General features: G+C 35.7%; 1 protein-coding gene across 5 annotated transcripts in view; it reads right to left on the bottom strand.

Moving 5' to 3' along the window:
- LOC120862865 (triadin-like) overlaps nt 1–20134 on the bottom strand; it is a 30680-nt gene that overhangs the window by 9373 nt on the left and 1173 nt on the right. For 2 of the 5 annotated variants that reach the window (XM_040239005.1, XM_040239004.1), the window contains exons 2-3: nt 19252–19296; nt 14498–14521 (exon numbers count right to left, since the gene is read on the bottom strand). In XM_040239005.1, the coding sequence (XP_040094939.1) occupies nt 14498–14521; nt 19252–19296 (69 nt within the window). Of the gene's footprint in view, nt 1–14497; nt 14522–19251; nt 19297–20048 lie in introns of all 5 variants that reach the window. The other 3 variants (XM_040239007.1, XM_040239006.1, XR_005720865.1) reach the window with 2 other exon arrangements.

Genomic DNA, 20134 nt, shown 5'->3' with positions numbered 1-20134 from the left:
AGTACTGCCCAAGGGCATAAAATGAGTGACTGGCAGGGCTAGGGCATGAACTCCAAACTGCCTGGGTCAGAGCTGCTTGAATGAAGATTTATATTTAATTCACAAAGAACGCACTGTAACCTGCCCTCCTTTGTTCTAAGCACAAATACTAACACATTTCACCTCCTCAGCAAATCTGTGAGAAGGTACTATTACCATTCCCGTTTTACAGAAGGGATCATTAAGGTCTAGAAGGTTCCAGAGCTAGGAAGTGGGAAAATCAGGATTCAGACTTAGCAACCCACTTTGGGTTCCAGAGACTGTGCTGTTCACCACTAAGCAATCCTACCTCTCAAGAATGGCCTTCTAAACTCAGTCTTCTCTGATTCTAGAACAGTATATTGCTGTTAGCATTATATTGTTTAACAAGTATTTGCCAGAAGGCTCAAACAGAGTCAATTCACACATGAGTCATGCACTTGTGCAGAGCAGAGATGAAGCAGTGTTTCCGTAAGTATATTCCTCTGCTCTTTCAACAATCTGTTCTCCTTTGGTGTGGATGAATAGAAGAATTACCTAGCTGTCTTTGGAAACAGTAATGAAGAGTGAAAGGTAATACCTATTTTGTTTGCCTAACCACTTCAATTTAATCATATACCAAACAATGGAGAATAAAAATGTATTATTTTGACTTTCAAATTAAGGACTCCATCCTATACTTTCATAGAAACTGAATATTGCTTGGAGTTAAAGCCTGAAGATGTGATGAAGAATTGGTGGGAAGCTTTGTCCAGAAGTGTGGCTGTAAATGAAAGCAGAACAAAAGCACAAGAGCTTCAGGAACAGAAAGGGTAAGAGACATTTTATACAAGGGAATCATTGGAAGATATTTGTCAGCAGGAGGACGAGGATCTTTTAAAGTGAGAAATGAAAGTGTGGGATTGAGGGAGCAAGATCAGGGGAGACAAGAAAGGACAGAGTCAAGGAGGACATGGAGTGATAAATCTTGGCAGAAGCAAAGCTTCTTCACTTGGGCTTGAGAGGGTAGTGGTGGGTAAAAAAGTGAAAAGAAGAAAAGAGATTATATTTTGGAGAGAAGCAAAATGTTAAAGGATATACATTGATGGCATATATTGTATATTTTTGTTATTTTTACAGATAACATTTTTCTGTGTAGTGCCCAGTCTGCTCTGCATGCTCTTAGCAAACAGGATAAATAAATAAAAACTACCTAAATAATGCATGTATGTGCCAGCAGTTACTGTTTATTTCTACTGGCCGTCTATTCTGATTTATGTAGAGTTTCAAGAAATGCTCATAGGTAAGCATCTGGCATCCTGAAGCACAGACACCAAAGTAGCTTAGCATGGATTTTTGTATTCTTCTTCACTCCTCTCACTTTACCTTATTCACAGCATCACCTTGTGTCTGCAGATTTATTGAAAGCTTCAAATTATTTTCTCAACTGATTTGCTAGATTATGTGTAAATAGCTTGATAGAATATTATATTCTAAGAGTTTATATTTTTTCAAGACTAAGAATCTACAGTAGTTCCAGGCAACAGTTGACGGCCAGTTTATTTTAGCTATCAGGTGTGAATAGCTCCTTCTACACATGCTATTATTTAAAATGGTCATGAGTTTTAAAGAAAATTAACTGCTACACTGAGCAATATCCACAGATTCCTGGAATTGACCACAGGGAGTAATAAAGTATGCAGAGACAGTTCACATTTGGAACCTTGCACACAGTGAAGCCAAGGGTATTCAATAAACATGTGCAATCCTTTCTGAGTGTCTATTCTGTCACTCTAAGGACAAGACATGACTGTCTTGAGGGCAATGTCAGAACAACTTAACATCACCAATAAATTAATGAGGCCACATTGTTGGTACCCGAAGACTAATAATGGACAGTGACAAACATTTTACCAACTATGCCTTCTACACTGACTTTCTCTGTGCTGTGCCATGCTAAGTCCCTTCAGTTGTGTCTGACTCTTTGTGACCCCCTGGACTGTAGCCTGCCAGGCTCCTCTGTCCATGGGATTCTCCAGGTAAGAATACTGGAGTGGGTCGCTGTGCCCTCCTCCAGGGGATTTTCCCAACCTGGGGATGGAAGCCACATCTCCTATGCCTACTGCATTAGCAGGCAGGTTCTTTACCACTAGCACCACTTGGGCAGGTCTGGAGACTTTCTTTGGGGTCTATCAGAAGGAGGGATCAGAGGGAGGGAGCCCAGCAGCTAGCACCTATTTAGAAGGCTTCAGCCAAAAGTAACTGCTCCATTTTTTTCTCTCCTGGAACAAAATCTCCATGAATTTTATCACTCGTGTTCTAAAAAAGTGGGATTGCTTTAAGTCTACACCAAAATAAGTGAGATTTTAAAATTATTATTTTGTCTCATTTTTTCATCCATTTTGACACAAAAGGCTTATAAGCAGAGCCTGTCTCTAACTAGGGAAGTAACCTTTTATCATCATTATCACCATCATTATCATCATCATCCTCAAAGACTGCAATTAATGATCACTTACTATGCACAAATTACTTGTGAGCTCTATTTTATCTTACTTAATCTTCCCAAAGTTTCAAAGAGGTAATTTTAATATCATTATTCACATTCAAAAAATAAGGCTACTGAGCACAAAGATGTTAAGCAATTTACCCAAACTTTTAAGTCAGGATGGGAACTCAGTCCATCTAAAGCCAGTTTCCCTGTTATCAGCCACAACCCTATGAGGATGTTCATATTCCTACCATGTATTCATTTCTAAATTGTTTTAAGAAAACCTATACTGATATTAGTATCCATCAAGAGTCCATTCCAGCAAACAATCTCTAACAATATTCCATTTCAGCAAGGGGTATCCAAGAAAAAAAGGAGTCAATAATTTTATCCTGAATTAAGTTTTCATCCATATACTACAAGGAAGTGTGTTTTATTTTTTTTTAAAGGTTTGTGTCTATATATATTAACTGAGGATGAGGATAGTTTGCTTGAAAGAAGATTAAATTGAGGCTTCTATAAGTCAAGCTTTCTACAATTTTAACAACAGATTTAGTTTTGCACAATTGTCTAGAACTAGACTATCAGATATTTTACTTTTTAATTGAGAAAAGTAAGGAATGAACCTTGGTTAAAATGAGATTGTGGGCAACATTAAAAATACTATTAGGCACAAATACTTCTGATAATATGGTAGACAACAACAACAACTATGAAAGCACATCTTTTGTTGCAGTGCTGGATTTGGAGGAACAGAATCCCTCCTTCTGCCCCAGAAACAGGGGAGAAATCTTGCTGATACATGAAGGGTGAGGTCATCCTGAGGACAAGTGATGACATTAAAACTGGAACTCAAAAACTAAGTGTGCAAGGAGCAAAGTAGGAGTGCAGGGGCTAAGATTCGTTTCTATGCCAGGGATGGTAGGATGAAAATATAACTGACCCAGGGGTTTTTGAGAAGATAACAGCAATACAGTATTTAAATCTCCTCCAAATCCCACCATAAGAACAGATAGCAAAAACCACAGGCAATATTTACTACAAAATGAAATGAACCCTAAAATACTTACAGATGGGGACAATCAGACAGTCAAAGACCCTCAGAGATCAGTGTTTTCAGAAGAGAAGGCATAAGAAAATAATGAAGATTCTGAGAAACCTGAAAAAAAGGACCCCTCCTACAGCCAACAGGTATTTTCTGAAAAGTGAGAGAGAATAATTTTTGATCATCAGCTGAAACTAAGAGGGACTTTGCCCAGTGTTCAGCAGGTGAGTATGAATGGTTCACCATGAGTCTGAGTGCTCTTGCCATCAGCCACTCTATGACCCTGAGAAACTGATAAGCTAGTGCTGACCCCCAAGATGGGACACCTCAGGTGGGAAGAAATTGCTAGGAGTGGAATAAACTGGAGCAGGACAGGGACAATGGAGACAAAGAAAGATAAGGTCAGACAGAAATGAGGGCAAGAAAAACAATGTGATTTCATAAAGTCTCAAACACAGAAAAGATCATCGTGAGTGAGAGTCCAAAGAAACAACAAACGACAAAGTTTTATCACAAAGTACTTCATACTCAAAATTTAATATATATGAATGTTTTAAGAAATAAAATATAAACTTATGAATAAGAACAAGCAACAGGTGAGTGTGAAAATAACAAATAAAATTTTAAAATAACTATTATAAGAAAAATATAAATTATGGGGTTCAAGAAATAATTAGTGAATATATGTTGAAGTGAAGTCGCTCAGTCATGTCCGACTCTGCGATCCCATAGACTGTTGCCTAACAAGGTCCTCCGTCCATGGGATTTTCCAGGCAAGAGTACTGGAGCGGGTTGTTAGAAGGGATCAAATTACACTACATATGGCATAGAGACACAAGAAGATGAAAAACTTAAAAGAGGTGTTAAAAGAGAAGAAATAATATACATATCCAACATGTTCCTAATGAGCAGAAAAAAAAAAAGAAGACATAATGTTTGAAGAATAAAGGCTATTAATCCCTCAAATTGGTAAAAGAAAAAAAAAAGTATACTGGAAGCATTTCACAATAAAAATAAGCTCTTATTCCAATAAACTTTACTGAAACTGCAGCAGATAAAATGCAAAGATAAAATATTTAAAGAAGCCAGAAAGAAAAGATAGATCATATAAGAATGAATGACAATTCAACTGATAACAGAATTCTCCCACCTCAGTGGAAGAAGGAAAAACAAGACAGTGGAATAATACACTGAAAATGTTCAAAGAGTGATAACTGGTGACCTAGATATGTGCCTAGCAGAAGGCTCTCAGGAATGAGGATTACTTAAAGACATTGTCAGAGAAATAAAAAGAGTATATTTTCCACCAATAGGTTTTGCTCAAGGCACTTCTAAAGAAGATGCTCTTGAAAGAAGTAGGACAGCAAAAGAAATTCAGAGATGCAAATGAAATGGTAAATAGTGACATTAGTAAACATACGAGTAAAGACAGACACATACTGATTGAAAAAATAATACTAACAAAATCTGACATTCATACAGTTTAAAGGTTATAACTAAAAATACTGAACAAAATTAGCATGTATATCAGGATTAGAAATTCTAGAGAAACATCTACTTCTGCCTCATTGACTACACTAAAGCTTTTGACTGTGTGGATCACAATAAACTGCAGAAAATTCTTAGAGATGGGAATACCAACCACCTTACCTGTCTCTTGTGAAACCTGTATGCAGGTTAAGAAGCAACAGTTAGAATCTTAAACAACTAACTAGTTCTAAACTGGGAAAGGAGTATGACAAGGCTGTATATTGTCACTCTGCTTATTTAACTTAATGCCAGGCTGGATGAATCACAACTGGAATCAAGATTGCTGGGAGAAATATCAACAACCTCAGGTATGCACATGATATCACTCCAATGGCAGAAAGTGGAGAGGCACTAAAGAGCTTCCAAATGAGGATGAAAGAGGAGAATGAAAAAGCTGCCTCAAAACTCAACATCCAGAAAACTAAGGTCATGGCATCTGGTCCCATCACTTCATGGCAAACAGAAGGGGAAAAAGTGGAAGCAGTGACAGATTTTATTTTCTTGGGCTCCAAAATCACTGTGGATGGTGACTGCAGCCATGAAATTAGAATATGTTTGCTCCTTGGAAATAAAGTTATGACAAACTTAGATAGCATATTAAAAAGCATAGACATCACTTGGCCAACAAAGTTCTGTCTCGTCAAAAGTATGGTTTTTCCAGAAGTCATGTATGGATGAAAGAGTTGGATCAAAAATAAAGCTGAGCACTAAAAAACTGATGTCTTTGAATTATGGTGCTGGAGAAGACTCTTGAGAGTCTTTTGGACAGCAAGGAGTTCAAACCAGTTAATCCTAAAGGAAATCAACCCTGAATATTCATTGGAAGGACTGATGCTGAAGCTGAAGCTGCAACACTTTGGCAACCTGATGCGAAGAGTGACCATTGGAAAAGACCCTGATGCTGGGAAAGATTGAAAGCAAAAGGAGAAGAGGACAGCAGAAAATGAGATGGTTAGATAGCATCATCAACTCAATGGACATAAATCTGAACAAACTTTGCAGGAGATAGTGAAGGATATCCTGGTGTGCTATGACCATGGCATCGCAAAGGGTCAGACACAACTCACAGAATGAACAATTTAATGTATATAGAACTTGCTTCTAACCATTAGAAAATGAATATTATTCTCAATGATATATGGAAATTTACTAAAACAGATAATGTATTATTTCATAAGATAAGAGCTCAACACATTTCAAAGAGTAGACCACTTTCTCTAATTACGACACAATTAAGTTAGAAGTTGATTAAAAGGGGATAATCTATAATTCCCATAGGCTTGGAAATGTTTAAGTATTTAAAATTCTAAAACTTCTATGAAATATACTAATTAAACAATTACAATGGAATTAAGAAATACTTTAAAATGAATGATAATCAAAATACTACATATAAAGAAGCTTGGGAGAGGCTGTTGAAGTAGTATTTAAAGGAAAATATATTACTTGCAATATGTGTAGAAAGGGTAAAGAGTAATAAAATAAACATACATAATAAGATGTTTAAAAAGGAACACAAAAATCTTAAATCAGAATCAAAGCAAATATTCATCAATAGTAGAATAGATTAAAATGCATTTATTCACAAAGTGCTATATTATACAGCAGTGAAAATGAAATATAACTACACAAAACAAGGATTTGAGAAGCATAGCATTAAGTAAAAAAAAAAAACAAAAACCCAGAATATATCTTACAATGTAAGATAAAATTAGAAAGAAAAGTGATAAAATTAGAAACAAAATTAAGAGAATAAAAAAAAAAATGAGTGTATTAGTTACTTCTACCAGGAATCAAGAGATAGGATGGAGAGAGTTCAGAGGTAAAGTCACATCATAGTATCTAGTTTTTAAATATACACTTACATGTTATTTTGTTTGTTTGTTATTTGTAAGATATCAAATAATAAAATTCTTTTAAATAATTTGAGCTTGTGGAGAAGAAAAGTAAATTAAAATTTTAACATTAATTTGCATGCAAAGATGAATTATAGAAAAGGATAATCATCTCTCTTGTTAAATCTTCATTTCCTGAGGAATTAATTAAGAAATGGGACAGTCTCTTTTCCTCTTTCTGTTTTTAAGTATTTAATCAATCCCACTGGTTTCAACAATGAATAAGGTAATTATAAAATAATTATTTAAATCAGTGGAGATACTCTTTTTAAAAAATGGTCAAAGAATTTTAATAGACCACAGAGCGATTTAAGAGTCATTTAAAGTGTCTGCAATTTAGGTTTAGTTTTGGGGAAATATTTTGGTCAACATTAGGCAAATGAATTCAAGATACAACTGGCATTAATGACATCATTCAAACTTACTCTGTAAAAGTAAGCAAACAATATTTCAAGACATTTTCTGTAACTGCATTGAATCAGATTATTAAGCTTTCTGTGCAGCACTAGAAATGTGACTGGCATATGTTATGTAATAACAAAATTGATTCACTTCTTTGAAAGTTAAAGTGTTGATATGCCACCATTAGTTAATGGCATACTATTAATATTTTTATTAGCAAATCAATTAGTCTGAGATAACATAAATAATTTGATTTAGTCATGAATTAACTCTTACAGGACTTTAGGTTTTATCTGATCTCTTTAGAAAAGATCATTATTTTAATTGTTTATAAAAGGGAATTACATATAATATTAACATAAACCAAAGCATACTCTGTGTTTAAAGGTTTGAGAGAATTAGTTCCTTTTGCCACTATAGTAACACTTTCTAGTTCACTGACTCATTAATAGTTTCACAATTGTCTGAATTCATGATTGTCTGACAAAGTTAAACTTTCTTTCAAATAGCAGTAACATGTTTATTAGGAAATTCTGGCTTTCTGAAATTCTTGAAAATTTTCAATCCAGGGATATATAATCAATAAAAACAGGTTATGCTTTTATTAATGACAAATGGTATACTTCATTTATGTGTAATTATAATTTTATAAAAGAAGTGCTTAACCTAAGATATATCAAACATGTAAATGAGGAAAAAGACTATTAGCCTTTACATCCATAGAAACTTTAATTTTATCTGCGCTTATTTAAATATTCAGACAAAATCACAAAGTAGCTGAATTTGATATCTAAAAGTATCCACTATACTTTAATATTGATGCAAATTACTTATTAGTTTACTAAATTTATACACAAAAAATGCAGAACCAAAAAATGAATGAACACTTTAAAAGTCAGAAAGCATTAGAAAGCAAATTACAAATGAAAGCAACAAAGGAAGCTATATATAAAATGGAAATCCTGGCTAGTCTTCTGCTGGGTTTGCTTAAGTTTTATTAAAAAGTAGTTAACTTCTGTAAAACATTAATATTTATCAGCATTTTATGAAAAAGTTAAATTAATTATTTTAATGCAAATATTTGATCTCAGAGACTTTACAATGATTCAAGCCTGTCTACACAGATAATTTTGGTGAGGTGCTAACAGTAATATCCTCACTATTTATGATCAGAGAAAAATGTTACAGAAAAAGGTGTCAAAGTTAAATTTCTACATAGAATAATTTTAAGAAGAGTTCTTAATACATCACTTCTTTTAAAGTACTCATTTTGAAGGGCAAGCCAACTTAGCTTTCAGTTCAGTTCAGTTCAGTCGCTCAGTCGTGTCCGACTCTTTGCCACCCCATGAATCGCAGCACGCCAGGCCTCCCTGTCCATCACCAACTCCCAGAGTTCACTCAGACTCATGTCCATCGAGTCGGTGATGCCATCCAGCCATCTGATCCTCTGCCATCCCCTTCTGCTCCTGCCCCCAATCCGTCCCAGCATCAGAGTCTTTTCCAATGAGTCAACTCTTCGCATGAGGTGGCCAAAGTACTGGAGTTTCAGCTTTAGCATCATTCCCTCCAAAGAAATCCCAGGGCTGATCTCCATTAGGATGGACTGGTTGGATCTCCTTGCAGTCCAAGGGACTCTCAAGAGTCTTCTCCAACACCACAGTTCAAAAGCATCAATTCTTCGGCACTCAGCTTTCTTCATAGTTCAACTCTCACATCCATACATGACCACTGGAAAAACCATAGCTGTGACTAGATGGACCTTTGTTGGCAAAGTAATGTCTCTGCTTTTGAATATGCTATCTTGGTTGGTCATAACTTTCCTTCCAAGGAGCAAGCGTCTTTTAATTTCATGGCTGCAATCATCATCTGCAGTGATTTTGGAGCCCCCCCAAATAAAGTCTGACACTGTTTCCACTGTTTCCCCATCTATTTCCTTTCCTTAATTATAAATATAATATAAATATACTGTCAGTGTCTCAGCTATGTCAAGAACCTTGATACTCTTCTAGGTGCAAGGCTTCCCTTGGCCCGTCTGTTTTTTAAAGACTATAGTTCCTCATTCCCTTGCTTTTCTTTCATGTCTTGCCTACAGGCAAGTTCTTGGGAATGATGTTTTACATAATTTTTTTGTACACAATTTTTTCTAAAAGAAAAGATTTTCCAAAGCCTTAAAATATTAATATCAGCAAGAAATAATTACACTTTAAAATTCAAGAATGTGAATATTTGTTTTGCTTTTAATTTTTAAAGTATCAGTAATTATATCTTAAATATAGTACAGTTTCATGCCTCTTGATGTCTTCCTCAAAACTCTGTGGAAAGGTAATTTCATTATATATTTACCATACATACAAAGTAAAAAATACAGAATGAAAATTAAATGACTATTCAGAAATTAGAAATCTACATCCTTTGAAAAAGTAAACCCACAGAACAAACATCAATTAAACCATAATAGTCTGTGAATCATGGAAATTTTGATTTTGCAATGTTACTTTCACTGATGTAATAAAGAAATACTATTATATTGCCGATTATTTTTTATTCCTAAAACAAACCCTCAGGTAGCTGAGAATCTAATCTACCGGGATGATTTCAAGAATCTCAATCAGAGTAAGCCACGAGATTTCAGAAAGAGATACTGCTTCTCTCTTTTACATCAATCTTTTCCCACATATTAACAGTCTCCCCCATTCCCAACAAAAAAAATCTGGGAATGAATAATAGTCTATGTGCATTCAACACCAAAGCAGAAAAAATGATATAGCAGAGGTGGAAGACCTGGTTCTGGTCAGAAGACAAGAGATACAGGCACTAGCAGTGGAGAGAATGGTTGGAAGGGAGCAATGGGCACAAAGGAACTATTTCATCAACTTCCTTCAGTTAAAGACAAATAGCTAAAAAATAAATTAGAAGTCTGACAAAAGAAAAATTACTTAATGTTTAAAAGAGAGTTCAGGAAAAGAACAATGGTTCTTTAGTTTAAATTACCTTTAGTATGTTCTACTTGATATGTATCTGAGGCAGTGTTTGATAATTACCTCTAAAAAGGCATGATGAAAAGTATGTGCTATAAAAACATAATTTTCATATACACACAAAACAAGCTTATTAAAATGCATTATTCCATGATGTCTTGGACATTTATATCTTATTATCCACCAGAATCAATATATTTTCTTCCTCACACATTTCTCTTTTCAGTTTCTAATCTTATTCTTACTACTTCTATTACTGCTATTCTTATGAGGTTATACTTTCCAACAATTCCTCCACATTTCACTCCTTTACATAAAAGAAACCATAGCCCTTTGTGGCAATAAGTCTAGAGTTCCTTGACTGGCAGGTTCTCTATCTCATAGTTCCAACCTATATGTTCTTACATCTCACTGCTTTCTAACACAAGCCAAAGCAATTTTAAGAAAGAAAAACTGAACTGGAGGAATTAGGCTCCCTGACTTCAGATTATACTGCAAACCTAGAGTAATCAAAACAGCATATCACTGGCACAAAAACAGAAATTGAGATCAATGGAACGGGATAAAAAGCCCAGAAATAACCCCCCCAGATATATGGTCAATTATGACATGACATAATTGACCTTTCCTATGATAAAGGAAGCAAGAATATACAATGAAGAAAAGACAGTTCTCTTCAATAAATGATGCTGGGAAAACAGAACAGCTACATGTTAAAGAATGAAATTAGAACATTCTCTAACACCATGCACAAAAATAAACTCCAAATGGACTGAAGACCTAAATTTAAGATTAGATACTATAAAACTCCTAGAGGAAAATATAGGCAGAACACTTTTTGATATAAACTGTATCTGTATCTTTTTGAATCCTTTTCCTAGAGCAATGGAAATAAAAACAAAAATAAACAAATGGAACCTAATTATACTTAAAAAGCTTTTGCACAATAAAGAAAATTATAAAAAAAGACAAAAAGACAATCTACAGAATGGGAGAAAATATTTGCAAATGATGGAACTAACAAGGAATTAATCTCCAAAGTATACAAACAGCTCACAGATAAATTTTTGATTGGCAACTTCTGATATGCTAAGTCTAGTTAGTATCAGAATTGAATTGAATTGGAGGACAGCTGGTGTCACAGAGAAATGCTTGGTATGAAAACAATCCTACTTGCCTGGTGTCAGAAGTGTTAGGAGTGTGGTAGTAGTGTGAGAGTAAAGGAGAAATACCAGGAGAAGTGAGTTTTTTCTTTATACCTTCTTTTGCCAGTTATCTACCGTGAACTTCCAGATGTTCAAGCTGGTTTTAGAAAAGGCAGAGGAACCAGAGATCAAATTGCCAACATCCACTGGATCACTGAAAAAGCAAGAGAGTTCCAGAAAAACATCTATTTCTGCTTTATTGACTATGCCAAAGCCTTTGACTGTGTGGATCACAATCAACTGGAAAATTCTGAAAGAGACGGGAATGCTAGACCATGTGACCTGCCTCTTGAGAAACCTACATGCAAGTCAGGAAGCAACAGTTAAAACTGGATATGGAACAACAGACTGGTTTCAAATAGGAAAAGGAGTGTGTCAAGGCTGTATATAGTCACCCTGCTTATTTAACTTCTATGCAGAGTACATCATGAGAAACGCTGGGCTGGAAGAAGCACAAGCTGGAATCAAGATTGCCGGGAGAAATATCAATAACCTCAGATATGCAGATGACACCACCCTTACAGCAGAAAGTGAAGAGGAACTAAAAAGCCTCTTGATGAAAGTGAAAGTGGAGAGAGAAAAAGTTGGCTTAAAGCTCAACATTCAGAAAACTAAGATCATGGCATTTGGTACCATCAGTTCATGGGAAATAGAAGGGGAAACAGTGGAAACAGTGTCAGACTTTATTTTTTTGGGCTCCAAAATCACTGCAGATGGTGATTGCAGCCATGAAATTAAAAGATGCTTACTCCTTGGAAGGAAAGTTATGACCAACTTAGATAACATATTAAAAAGCAGAGACATTACTTTGCCAACAAAGGTCCATCTAGTCAAGGCTATGGTTTTTCCAGTGGTCATGTATGGATGTGAGAGTTGGACTGTGAAGAAAGCTGAGCACTGAAGAATTGATGTTTTTGAACTGTGGTGTTGGAGAAGACTCCTGAGAGTCCCCTGGACTGCAAGGAGATCCAACCTGTCCATTCTAAAGGAGATCAGTCCTGGGTGTTCTTTGGAAGGAATGATGCTAAAGCTGAAATTCCAATACTTTGGACACCTCATGTGAAGAGTTGACTCACTGGAAAAGACCCTGATGCTGGGAGGGATTGGGGGCAGGAGGAGAAGGGGACGACAGAGGATGAGATGGCTGGATGGCATCACCGACTCGATGGACGTGAGTTTGGGTGAATTCCAGGAGTTGGTGATGGACAGGGAGGCCTGGCGTGCTGCAATTCATGGGGTCTCAAAGAGTTGGACACGACTGAGCGACTGAACTGAACTGAACTGAACTATTTTTCAAATACAAATTGTAGATTTACCTCCTAAATGAAATCTATCCTGACCAACTTTGGCCATAGGGGAAGGGTGTGGAGTGAGATAGTTTCAGAGGGTTTTCTGAAGATCAAATATTAGCTTTGCCTGTGCATCAGTGAGACAGTGCTGTAACCTTGTAATTATTTTTTTTCTTTTAAAATTCTGAAGCAAGTCCATATGGAGCTCTATTACTTGCAGTCAAGGAACTTTGAATGAGATATATGGCAAGTACCACCTTTACTGATTGGCTTATATCATCCTTATTACTCACTAAATATTGAACATAGCAGAAATACTCAATAAATCCTGAGAACTGCTCCACCCAATGCAGTAGCCACTGACCCCCTGGGCTGTTAGGGAACTGACATACAGCTAGTGCAAATCAAAATGTGCCGTAAGTGTAAAATACACCCACAATTTCAAAGGCTCAATAAAAAATTAGATAAATTATCAAAATATTTCTATATAGATTACATTTTGAAAAAACATTTGAAAATAGAAACAGATACAAATATTAAAATTGTTTTCATCTCTTTGTTTTTACCCTTTTAATGTGTCTGTGCTATGCTTAGTTTCTCAGTTGTGCCCAGCTCTTTGCCACCGCATGGACTGTGGCCTGCCAGGCTCCTCTGTTCATGTGGATTCACTAGGGAGGAATACTGGAGTGGGTTGCCATGCCTTTCTCCAGGGGATCTGCCCAACCCAGGGGTCAAACCTAGGTCTCCTGCATTGCAGGTGGATTCTTTACCAGGTGAGCTACCAGGGAAGCCCTTTAATGTGTCTACTTGAAAATTTAAAACTACAGATGTAGCTCTAGCGATACTGCCTTAGATAGCACTGATTTAAAATCATTTGTATGGAGAAGGAAATGGCAATCCACTCCAGTACTATTGCCTGGAAAATCCCATGGACAGAAGAGGCTGGTAGGCTACAGTCCATGGGGTCGCAGAGTCGGACACGACTGAGTTACTTCAATATTCACTTTACCCCATTGTTACAATAAAAAGAAAAAAAAAATCATTTGTCTTCTTAAATCCGGAAACCTGAGAAGGAAATTTGCTATTTCCCAGAATTTTAAGATTTATAGGAAAATTCATAGTTGCATCATGTATCATTTGAGCTGCTATCTACACCTATATCTGAGTATTTCAGAGAGTATTTTCTGAGAGTTTGGTCAGTGTATGTTACATATAAGATTAGATACATTTCTAACTATCTATTCTTTTCAGACATATAGTTAAGTTAATGAACATTAGAAAACAACAGCAAAGCAAGCATTATTGCTCAACCAGATGTGCTCTATTCCAAATGTTTAGTGATTGAGGGTTGAAGACCAAAGTAGGATTATTTTATTCCATTCAACCTTAATCACTGAAAAGACTTATGTATTGAATGCAAGTCACTTTAATCTTCAGGCTCAAGAACAATATAAGGTATTTGTTACAAGTTATTTTAATAATGCAGTTTTGTTTTTTAAGTTTCAACATAAATAAGATGAAAAGTCATCAAAATCCTGTCAGAAGGTTTAATATGAAATGACTCAATTTCTGAACACATTAAAAAAATAAATATTTCATGAATTTCAGCTTGAAATTCATACTGTATGCCAAAGAGAATTTATTATCAATACAAGCAGTACTTACTTGATACTCTTGAGGGTTTTTCTACTAAAAATAAAGAAAACAAGTCTTGTTTAACTCAGGTAAAATACAAAGTATATTATACATAAAAGTATCTAATATCTTTTGACTTTCTTCCTTATTTTTCATGAGTTAGTACATAAGTGGAGCTCTCTATTGTCTGATAACATGGATCTTTGAATATCTTAATTGTTATTATGTGAGACATCAAAAAAGTTATTAATCATTGCAGGTGTCACAACATACTTATGCTTTTAAACACACAGTAAAATCATCAGGATCTTTGTTAAATTGTTTTGGTTAAACTATAATTATACCTTAACACCCGTGAAATTACTTTGCATGATATAATTAATCTAAATACTTGCTTTAAATTTTCCAAATTCCACAAAATACATTATTGAGAATTATTTTCCTTTTAGACATGAATAAAAACAAATACATATTAGACTGTAAAATATAAATCTTAAAAAGGAACATGAAAAATCAACTAAATTTTCATAATCATTTATTAGTTTCAATGAGAGATTATAATTCTTCAAATATGTTTTTCCATTAAACACTATGTATTCAGGATGAAGATATAAAGTGAAATGACTGTCTTAAATATAGCAGACTTTCTAACTTTCTGAAACAGAGAGAATGGGTAACATTTATCTTCCATTAATGTCTAATCTAAAGGGCTAGGTTTGAAAATATAATTTTTAAGGAATCTGCATAACATTTTACTTTAAGACTTGTAGAGTTTCTGATATACCCTAATAATTGCAAAGTTACAAAAGTTAGGTTAATGGAATTCAGAAAAATACTTTAGAAAAGCTAATTTTATAATCTTGCCTTTCTAAATAGCATTGGCTAAAGAGACAGGAATTTAGATGCAATGAACAATTACCTGAGTGAAGGAATGAATAGAATGTGCTTATATTCTCAACTAGTTCTAGGTTAGACTTAATGCTTTCAGTTCAGTCACTCAGAAGTGTCCGACTCTTTGCGACCCCATAAACCGCAGCACGTCAGGCCTCCCTGTCCATCACCAACTGCCAGTTTACCCAAACTCATGTCCTTGAGTCGGTGATGTCATCCAACCATCTCATCCTCTGTTGTCCCCTTCTCCTCCCGCCCTCAATCTTTCCCCACATCAGGGTCTTTTCAATTGAGCCAGCTCTTCACATCAGGTGGCCAAAGTATTGGAGTTTCAGCTTCAACATCAGTCCTTCCAATGAACACCCAGGACAGATTTCCTTTAGGATGGACTGGTTGGCTCTCCTTGCAGTCCAAGGGACTCTCAAGAGTCTTCTCCAGCACCACAGTTCAAAAGTATCAATTCTTCAGTGCTCACCTTTCTTTATAGTCCAACTCTCACATCTATACATGACTACTGGAAAAACCATAGCCTTGACTAGATGGACCTTGTTGGCAAAGTAATGTCTCTGCTTTTTAATATGCTGTCTAGTCTAGGTTGATCGTAACTTTCCGTCCAAGCAGTAAGCATCTTTTAATTTTATGGCTGCAATCACCATCTGTAGTGATTTTGGAGCCCCAAAAAATAAAGTATGACACTGCTTCCACTGTTTCCCTTTCTCTTGGCCACGAAGTGATGGGACCAGATGCCATGATCTTAGTTTTTTGAATGTTGAGCTTTAGGCCAACTTTTTCACTCTCCACTTTCACTTTCATCAAGAGGCTTTTTAGTTCTTCACTTTCTGCGTTTCTCATGATGTACTCTGCATAGAAGTTAAATAAGCAATATACAGCCTTGACACACTCCTTTTCCTATTTGGAACCAGTCTGTTGTTCCATATCCAGTTTTAACTGTTGCTTCCTGACCTGCATACAAGTTTCTCAAGAGGCAGGTCAGGTGTTCTGGTATTCCCATCTCTTTCAGAATTTTCCACAGTTTATTGTGATCCACACAGTCAAAGGCTTTGGCATAGTCAATAAAGCAGAAATAGATGTTTTTCTGGAACTCTCTTGCTTTCTCAATGATCCAGTGGATGTTGGGAATTTGATCTTTGGTTCCTCTGCCTTTTCTAAAACCAGCTTGAAAATCTGAAAGTTCACAGTTCATGCATTGCTAAAGCCTGGCCTGGAGAATTTTGAGCATTACTTTACTAGCGTGTGAGATGAGTACAATTGTGCGGTAGTTTGAGCATTCTTTGGCATTGCCTTTCTTTGGGATTGGAATGAAAACTGATCTTTTCCAGTCCTGTGGCCACTGCTGAGTTTTCCAAATTTGCTGGCATATTGAGTGCAGCACTTTCACAACATCGTCTTTTAGGATTTCAAATAGCTCAACTGGGATTCCATCATCTCCACTAGCTTTGTTCGTAGTGATGCTTGCTAAGGCAGACTTGACTTCACATTCCAGGATGTTTGGCTCTAGGTGAGTGATCACACCATCATGATTATCTGGGTCATGAAGATCTTTTTTGTACAGTTCTTTTGTATATTCTTGCCACTTCTTAATATCTTCTGCTTCTGTTAGGTCCCTACCGTTTCTGTCCTTTATCGAGCCCATCTTTGCATGAAATGTTCCCTTGGTATCTCTAATTTCCTTGAAGAGATCTCTAGTCTTTCCCATTCTATTGTTTTCCTCTATTTCTTTGCATTGATCACAGAGCAAGGCTTTCTTATCTTTCCTTGCTATTCTTTGGAACTCTGCATTCAAATGGGTATATCTTTATCATGGTATTTCAAGTCAATGCCCCGACCAGTAACGCTGAAGAAGCTGAAGTTGAACGTTTCTATGAAGACCTCCAAGGCCTTTTAGAACTAACACCCAAAAAAGATGTCCTTTGCATTATAGGGGACTGGAATGCAAAAGTAGGAAGTCAAGAAACACCTGGAGTAACAGGCAAATTTGGCCGTGGAGTACACAATGAAGCAGGGAAAGAGTTTTGCCAAGAGAATGTTCTGGTCATAACAATCACCCTTTTCCAACAACACAAGAGAAGACTCTACACATGGACATCACCAGATGGTCAACACTGAAATCAGATTGATTATATTCTTTGCAGCCAAAGATGGAGAAGCTCTATACAGTCAGCAAAAACAAGACCGGGGCTCAGATCATGAACTCCTTATTGCCCAATTCAACTTAAATTGAAAAAAGTGGGGAAAACCACTAGACCATTCAGGTAAGGCCTAAATCAAATCCCTTATTTTTTCACATGCAATAATGTTTTTCCTGCCGTGTATTCATAATATGAAGATCTTAGAAACAGACTCACAGAATACAGTAAGAAAGGATCATCCATCCAGGTCCAAATCCCTAGAATCCTTTGGACAGCTGCCCTCTAGTCAGCACTAATAGACCACTTCCTTGGGGACAAAGTGGGGTGCCTTTTGTCTTTGAAAATGAAACTGTAGCTGGACAGAGTCCTTTGTCCCCGGGTGTTCTCCAGGCAAGAGTACAGGGGTGGGTTGCCATGCCCTCTTCCAGGGGACCTTCCCAACCCAGGGATTAAACACAGGTTTCCCACACTGCAGGCAGATTCTTTACTGTCTGAGCCACCAGGGAAGCACGTTTTATCTTTGGCCTGCTCTAATTGGTAGAAAGCTTTTCTTTATATTCGCCTACCACAGAGTGGTAGGATATTAAAATGTGATTGAATGGGCTTAAGTCTTTGACACCACACCCACTTGGAGCCAAGTCCTGTCTCTATCAGGTAAACACTCCTAGAGGTTAGACTTCCTTCACCTAACATTAACTCAACTTTAAACTGTGAACAATCACTGGGCCTATACTAAGATGGAAATTGAATTAATAATAGGAAAGGCTATAGCTGTGTGTTTTCAAAGTTATACATTACTTTTCATTCTTCTGGCTAAGTATCTTAAAAGATACAATGTTTTTGGAGAAATTTCCAATATAAAAATTGTGTTCTTGTATCATTTTACAAATCTGATTTGCTCTCTTACTCTAAATGTTACACCTTAATATTACTAAAAATTGTGTCTAAATATGTCCTGCCATTTCAGGTATACACATTATAGTAAGCAGCAACAGGGACCAGGGAAAAACTAGATTCCTCCTGCTCCACACTCCCAGTATACACACAGACTAGAGATCTATATTTACTCTGAATGAAAATTCTTGTTTAATTATGGCATGTTTACTTAGCATTTAAAAATCTAAAGTATTCATGCTTTGTTACATTTTGAATTAATTAGACTCATCTAAAATTTTATGACCCAGACTAAGTAATTCAGTTATACTCTTAGAGTTTATGATGATATCACCAAAATAGGTCACTCTCATTTTGGGTGAAGAACACCTGCCTGTCATGTACATGTGAGCGTCTGCCCTCTACTATCTACTTTGTATCTATGTTGGATTAATTTCAAAGATCGACTTATAAATAATAAAACTATATTCATGATATTAGTTATATTTGATGTAGTTGCAGATAAATGGACTATTGGCTCCTTCTCTTTTTACTCCTCTATCATTGTTGAATGTAGTCATGCTGGGAAAGTCTTCTTGCAATAATAAATTTTTCCTTCTGATAGGTACTGGGATATCTAATGAATGTTTATGTTGTTAATAGTTTCTATTTCTTCACATTACCTAGTTTTCCACTGAAATGTAAGCATTCTGTTTGATTTCCTACCTGACCACTTCCCCTGCTGTTAGAATTGTATAAACAGCTAGACTTTCTTGCTTTAGAAAATTTAGTGTTAATATTAAGCACCAACATAATTCAGGCATCTGCACATCAACACAGCATTTGAGGATTTACAAAGGTCAAGATTACCTTTTGTCACATTGTGTAATTGAAGACTTTCTCTTCTTGTTGGCACTGTATAAAAAAGAAAATGTAAATTAAAATATGAACTTTTAGAGCAAATCTTCATTAAAAATTTGGCTCACTTCAACTCTAAGCTTTAGCAACATGAGAATAATTTAAATGTTGTAAATATTTTCTCAAGGTGTTTTGAAAGTTTTCTGCTAATGCCTAAGAAAAATAAATGTTAGCTGAAGAGATTGTTGTATCTGCATAAACAGAGATATGACATGAACTCATTGATTACAGGGTATTTAAATGAATCTGAGTCCACGGACAATGGGTAATGCTGATTAATTGAATTTAGGTATAAACCAGAAAAGTGTCTTCTTTTGTTATTAACAATCTTTTCGGTATGTCTAAGAATGCTTTCTTCCTGACTCGACAGAATATTTCTCTGATGATTAAGGCCTTTGTAAGGTTTTTAGATGACTAAACATGGTAATCAGTGGTTATTGTATTATATTATGTAGTTTCCTAAATAAATAAAACTAAAGTTAAGATAAAAAAGCAGCATCGCAATGCGGCTTCTAACCAGTTTCTCACCAATGACCCAACACATGACTGCACACTGTAGGTGTGGCCTGCCATCCATTGCTCCTTTGACACAGTCATTATCACATGCTATGATAATTTACCACTTTTCTTCTTTTAATCAGGCCAGCAATCATAGTGTACGTAAAGAAAAGTTTTCTTTAAAATTGAAATTAATAAATTTTGACTCAAAATATTTTGACTTCAGGAACTTTTAAACTTTTAAAAATTACCTTTTTCTTCTTTAAGATGTCTTATTTCTGCTTTTTCTGTAGAGATAAAATGACAGAGTCATATACATATTTATTCAAAATATTTT

The sequence above is a fragment of the Oryx dammah genome, unplaced genomic scaffold (genome assembly GCF_014754425.2).
Source record: "Oryx dammah isolate SB20612 unplaced genomic scaffold, SCBI_Odam_1.1 HiC_scaffold_4, whole genome shotgun sequence".
NCBI lineage: Eukaryota > Metazoa > Chordata > Mammalia > Artiodactyla > Bovidae > Oryx > Oryx dammah.
The sequence above is the reverse complement of the archived record's forward strand: the minus strand, read 5'-3'. Positions and strand labels throughout refer to the sequence as shown.